Consider the following 6565-nt stretch of genomic DNA (forward strand, 5'->3'; position numbering starts at 1 on the left):
TACTCTGTATCTAACCCCGTGCTGTACCTGTCCTGGGAGTGTTTGATGGGGGACAGTGTGGAGGGAGCTTTACTCTGTATCTAACCCCGTGCTGTATCTGTCCTGGGAGTGTTTGATGGGGGACAATGTAGAGGGAGCTTTACTCTGTATCTAACCCCGTGCTGTACCTATGCTGGGAGTGTTTGATGGGGACAGTGTAGAGGGAGCTTTACTCTGTATCTAACCCCGTGCTGTACCTGTCCTGGGAGTGTTTGATGGGGGGACAGTGTAGAGGGAGAGTTACTCTGTATCTAACCCCGTGCTGTACCTGTCCTGGGAGTGTTTGATGGGGGGACAGTGTAGAGGGAGAGTTACTCTGTATCTAACCCCGTGCTGTACCTGTCCTGGGAGTGTTTGATGGGGGGACAGTGTAGAGGGAGAGTTACTCTGTATCTAACCCTGTGCAGGAACTGCCCTGGGAGTTCCAGGGAAAGGCGTATAAAGTAGCGGGGGGGGGGGGGGTCCAAGTGTTTTCAGCGCACACATCCGTTCAAGCCCGCTCTCATGCAGGGTGGGGGGCGGGGGGGTGGGGGGCGGGTGGGGGTGGCGGACATGCACAAGCATAAGCTTCCAGTTTAGTACCTGCACCCACACTGAGGCGTCTGTCCACTACATGAGGGACTGCCGATCGTCAGAGAGAAAGGCAGCGAGAGAGGGAGAGACAGAGACGAACAGAAGCTTGTTAGAACAGGCACACACACTCCCTGTGTGGACTGGGCACCTTCACAAGTCGACCTTCGCATGTGTCATCTATCCTTTCTACACACACCATGCACATTGACACCCGTACGCGTAGCATCATAGAATCCCTACAGTGCAGGAGGAGGCCATTCGGCCCATCGAGCCTGCACCGACAACAATCCCCCCACCCAGGCCCTACCCCCACATATTTACCTCGCTAATCCCCCTGACACTAAGGGACAATTTAGCATGGCCAATCCACCTAACCTGCACATCTTTGGACACTAAGGGACAATTTAGCATGGCCAATCCACCTAACCTGCACATCTTTGGACACTAAGGGACAATTTAGCACGGCCAATCCACCTAACCTGCACATCTTTGGACACTCAGGGACAATTTAGCATGGCCAATCCACCTAACCTGCACATCTTTGGACACTAAGGGACAATTTAGCATGGCCAATCCACCGAACCTGCACATCTTTGGACACTAAGGGACAATTTAGCATGGCCAATCCACCCAACCTGCACATCTTTGGACACTAAGGGACAATTTAGCATGGCCAATCCACCTAACCTGCACATCTTTGGACACTAAGGGACAATTTAGCATGGCCAATCCACCTAACCTGCACATCTTTGGACACTAAGGGACAATTTAGCATGGCCAATCCACCCAACCTGCACATCTTTGGACACTAAGGGACAATTTAGCACGGCCAATCCATCTAACCTGCACATCTTTGGACACTAAGGGACAATTTAGCATGGCCAATCCATCTAACCTTCACATCTTTGGACACTAAGGGACAATTTAGCATGGCCAATCCATCTAACCTTCACATCTTTGGACACTAAGGGACAGGTTAGCATGGCCAATCCACCCAACCTGCACATCTTTGGACAGTTTCTTGCCGCTGCCATCAGGCTTTCAAATGGACCTACCCCACATTAAGTTGATCTTTCTCTACACCCTAGCTATGACTGTAACATTCTGCACTCTCTCCTTTCCTTCTCTATGAACGGTATGCTTTCTTTATATAGCACGCAAGAAACAATACTTTTCACTGTATACCAATACATGTGACAATAAAAAATCAAACCAAATTCTGGTCAACCTGAACAGCACTGACGTACAGAGGGATCTTGGGGGTTCAAGTCCATAGTTCCCTGAAAGTGGTCACACCAGTAGATAGGGTGGTAAAGAAGGCCTATGGCACGCTTGCCTTTATTGGTTGGGGCATTGAGTACAAGAGTCAGGATGTCATGTTGCAGCTTTATAAAACTTTGGTTAGGCCGCACTTATCGAGTATTGTGTTCAATTCTGGTCGCCACATTACAGTAAGGATGTGGGGGCTTTGGAGAGGGTGCGGGAGAGGTTTACCAGGATGCTGCCTGGATTAGAGGGTACGAGCTATAAGGAGCGGCTGGACAAACTGGGGTTGTTTTCTCTGGAGCGCCGGAGGCTGAGGGGAGACCTGATAGAAGTCTATAAAATTATGAGAGACATAGATAGGGTTGAGAGTCAGAATCTTTTTCCTAGAGTTGAAATGTCCAATACTACGGGGGCTGCACTTAAGGTGAGAGGGGGAGAAAGTTCAAAGGGGATGTGAGGGGCAAGTTTTTTTTTACACAGAGAGTGGTAGGAGTCTGGAACACGCTGCCCGGGATGGTGGTGGAGGCAGATACGATAGGGGGGTTTAAGGGGCTTTTAGATAAGCACATGGATATGTAAGGAATAGAGGGATAGGGAGCAAGGGCAGGCAGGAGGGATTAGTTTAATTTGACGTCATGCTCGGTACAACATGGTGGGCCGAAGGGCCTCTTCCTGTGCTGTACTGCTCTCTGTTGTTCGACCAAAGACATCCCATACTTACTGTATCCCATCCCCTGCACAAAGTATTTGAAGGCCTCGGTAAGTTTGCCAGGCTGTTGAGAGATAGAAAGAGAGAGTGAGGGGACAGACAAATCTCAGAATCCAGAATTTACTTACAATCCGATCCTCCCACCCTCTCGGGGGGGGGGGGAGCTGATTTTGCAGTGACACTCTGCACTACCCGACAAGGCTGTGTTCTCACCTTCGCGACACGCGACGGCGCAGAGTCGCTGAGCAGAGACTGATCGCCAAGTTCCGCACACACGAGGACGGCCTCAAACCGGGATCTTGGGTTCATGTAGCAGTGTGGATGAGCAGAGGGATCTGGGTGTCCATGTGCGTAGATCCCTGAAAGTTGGCACCCAGGTTGATAGGGTTGTTCAGAAGGCGTACGGTGTGTTAGCTTTTATTGGGAGAGGGATTGAGTTTCGGAGCCAGGAGGTCATGTTGCAACTGTACAAAACTCTGGTGCGGCCGCACTTGGAGTATTGCGTACAGTTCTGGTCGCCGTATTATAGGAAGGATGTGGAAGCATTGGAAAGGGTGCAGAGGAGATTTACCAGGATGTTGCCTGGTATGGTGGGAAAATCGTATGAGGAAAGGCTGAGGGGATTGAGGTTGTTTTCGTTAGAGAGAAGAAGGTTAAGAGGTGACTTAATAGAGGCATACAAGATGATCAGAGGATTAGATAGGGTGGATAGTGAGAGCCTTTTTCCTCGGATGGTGTTGGCTAGCACGAGGGGACATAGCTTTAAATTGAGGGGTGAGAGATATAGGACAGATGTTAGAGGTAGGTTCTTTACTCCGAGAGTAGTAAGGGCGTGGAATGCCCTGCCTGCAGCAGTAGTGGACTCGTCAACATTAAGAGCATTCAAATGGTTATTGGATAAACATATGGATGATATTGGAATAGTGTAGATTAGAGGGGCTTTAGATTGGTTCCACTGGTCGGCGCAACATCGAGGGCCGAAGGGCCTGTACTGCGCTGGAATGTTCTATGTCACACTATCTGTAACCCCCACGACTTGCCTGGGCTTGCAAAATCTCACTAACTGTCCTGTCTGGAGACAATACACATCTCTTTAACCTGTGCTTAACCCTCTCTCCACTCACATTGTCTGTACCGTTAAGACTTGATTAGTTGTAAAGGCTCACATTCCAATCATTATTCATGTAAATTGAGTTTGTGTCTTTGTGCCCTGTTTGTAATCAGAACTTCCACCCACCTGACGAAGGGACAGCCTGTTCCAAAAGCTTGTGTGGCTTTTGCTACCAAATAAACCTGTTGGACTTTAAGCTGGTGTTGTTAAACTTCTTACTGTGTTTACCCCAGTCCAACGCCGGCATCTCCACATCATTCTCAGTCCCTTAACATACTCCTTATACACCTCTGACTGTTTGGCCAAATTCCCCTCCAATTCCTGTATTAATATTTGCTGACGACACCACCATAATGGGTCGGGTCTCAAACAATGATAAGAGAGTACAGGAATGAGATAGAGAATCTGGTGATTGGACCTACCTCGCATTAACATAGAACATAGAACAGTACAGCACAGAACAGGCCCTTCGGCCCACGATGTTGTGCCGAGCTTTGTCTGAAACCAAGATCAAGCTATCCCACTCCCTATCATCCTGGTGTGCTCCATGTGCCTATCCAATAACCGCTTAAATGTTCCTAAAGTGTCTGACTCCACTATCACTGCAGGCAGTCCATTCCACACCCCAACCACTCTCTGCGTAAAGAACCTACCTCTGATATCCTTCCTGTATCTCCCACCACGAACCCTATAGTTATGCCCCCTCGTAATAGCTCCATCCACCCGAGGAAATAGTCTTTGAAAGTTGATCTTTCTCTACACCCTAGCTATGACTGTAACACTACATTCTGCGCCCTCTCCTTTCCTTCTCTATGAATGGTATGCTTTGCCTGTATAGCGTGCCAGAAACAATACTTTCCACTGTAACCCAATATATGTGACAACAATAAATCAAATCAAATGGGCGGGGTGGGGGGTGCGGTGGGGGGTGCGGTGGGGGGGGGGGGGGTGGGGAGGCGGGGGGGGGGGGGGGGAGGTGGTAAAGTAACTCTTTCCAGCCACTGGGAGCAGACTATATGTAGCAGTACCCAACTTCAATCAGTAGGGGGAGCTACTGAGACAGGTGGTGGGGTAGAGAGGCCATTGTTCTTTCAATGTCCCCCCCCCCACCCCCGCCCCCACTGCCCTCTGACCCTTCGCAAAAAGGTCCCAGAGGGCCAGGGTACAGATGCTGTAGGAAAGATAGAACAGGAGGTAAGAGAAGAGGAGGGAGTTGCACTTTTGATTAGGGAAAACATCACGGCCGTACTGAGAGGGGAAATCATAGAAACCCTACAGTGCAGAAGGAGGCCATTCGGCCCATCGAGTCTGCACCGACCACAATCCCACCCAGGCCCTATCCCCACATATTTACCCACTAATCCCTCTAACCTACGCATCTCAGGACTCTAAGGGGCAATCTTTAACCTGGCCAATCAACCTAACCCGCACATCTTTGGACTGTGGGAGGAAACCGGAGCACCCGGAGGAAACCCACGCAGACACGAGGAGAATGTGCAAACTCCACACAGACAGTGACCCGAGCCGGGAATCGAACCCGGGACCCTGGAGCTGTGAAGCAGCAGTGCTAACCCACTGTGCTACCGTGCCGCCCCTATATATCCGAGGGTTCGGCCACTGAGTCTATATGGGTTGAACTGAGAAATAAGAAGGGGAAAATCACTTTGATCGGGCTGTACTATAGGCCCCCAAATATCCTTTGTTTAAAAAGGGCTGCCGGGAAAAGCCTGGGAACTACAGGCCAGTGAGCCTCACATCTGTGGTGGGTAAGTTGTTGGAAGGTATTTTCAGAGACAGGATCTACAGGCATTTAGAGACGCAAGGGCTGATTAGGGACAGTCAGCATGGCTTTGAGTGTGGAAAATCATGTCTCACAAATTTAATCGAGTTTATTGAAGGGGTAACCAAGAAGGTAGATGAGGGCAGTGAAGTTGATGTTGTCTACATGGACTTCAGCAAGGCCTTTGACAAGGTACCACATGGTAGGTTAGGTTAAATAAGGTTAAATCTCACGGGATCCAGGGTGAGGTATCTAAATGGATACAAAATTAGCTGGATAACAGAAGTCAGAGGGTGGTTATAGAGGATTGTTTTTCAGACTGGAGGCCTGTGACCAGCGGTGTGCCTCAGGGATCAGTGCTGGGTCCACTGTTATTTGTCATTTATATTAATGATTTGGATGAGAATATAGGACAGTAAGAAGTTTAACAACACCAGGTTAAAGTCCAACAGGTTTATTTGGTAGCACTAGTGGCATTTGCTACCAAATAAACCTGTTGGATTTTAACCTGGTGTTGTTAAACTTCTTACTGTGTTTACCCCAGTCCAACGCCGGCATCTCCACATCATGAGAATATAGGAGGCATGGTTAGTAAGTTTGCAGATGACACCAAGATTGGTGGCATGTTGGACAGTGAAGAAGGTTATCTCCAATTGCAACGGGATCTTGATCAATTGGGCCAGTGGGCTGACGAATGGCAGATGGAGTTTAATTTGGATAAATGCGAGATGATGCATTTTGGTAGATTGAACCAGGATAGGACTTACTCAGTTAATGGTCGGGCGTTGGGGAGAGTTACAGAACAAAGAGATCGAGGGGTACATGTTCATAGCTCCTTGAAAGTGGAGTCACAGGTGGACAGAGCGGTGAAGAAGGCATTCAGCATGCTTGGTTTCATCGGTCAGAACATTGAATACAGGAGTTGGGACGTCTTGTTGAAGTTGTACAAGACATTGGTAAGGCCACACTTGGAATACTGTGTACAGTTCTGGTCACCCTATTATAGAAAGGATATTATTAAACTAGAAAGAGTGCAGAAGACATTTACTAGGATGCTACCGGGACTTGATGGTTTGAGTTATAAGGA

General features: G+C 48.8%; 1 protein-coding gene across 1 annotated transcript in view; it reads right to left on the bottom strand.

Moving 5' to 3' along the window:
* Window positions 1–621: 621 nt before the first annotated feature.
* The window catches only part of LOC144488224 (protein NDRG4-like), a gene marked incomplete at both ends in the record, with an annotated part of 86447 nt that continues 80503 nt past the window's right edge, over window positions 622–6565 (bottom strand). Inside the window, 2 exons of the mRNA XM_078206251.1 lie at window positions 622–660; window positions 2600–2651. Of these exons, the coding sequence (XP_078062377.1) occupies window positions 622–660; window positions 2600–2651 (91 nt within the window). The remainder of the gene's footprint in view (window positions 661–2599; window positions 2652–6565) is intronic.

This window comes from Mustelus asterias, unplaced genomic scaffold, assembly GCF_964213995.1.
Source record: "Mustelus asterias unplaced genomic scaffold, sMusAst1.hap1.1 HAP1_SCAFFOLD_1385, whole genome shotgun sequence".
Taxonomy (NCBI): domain Eukaryota; kingdom Metazoa; phylum Chordata; class Chondrichthyes; order Carcharhiniformes; family Triakidae; genus Mustelus; species Mustelus asterias.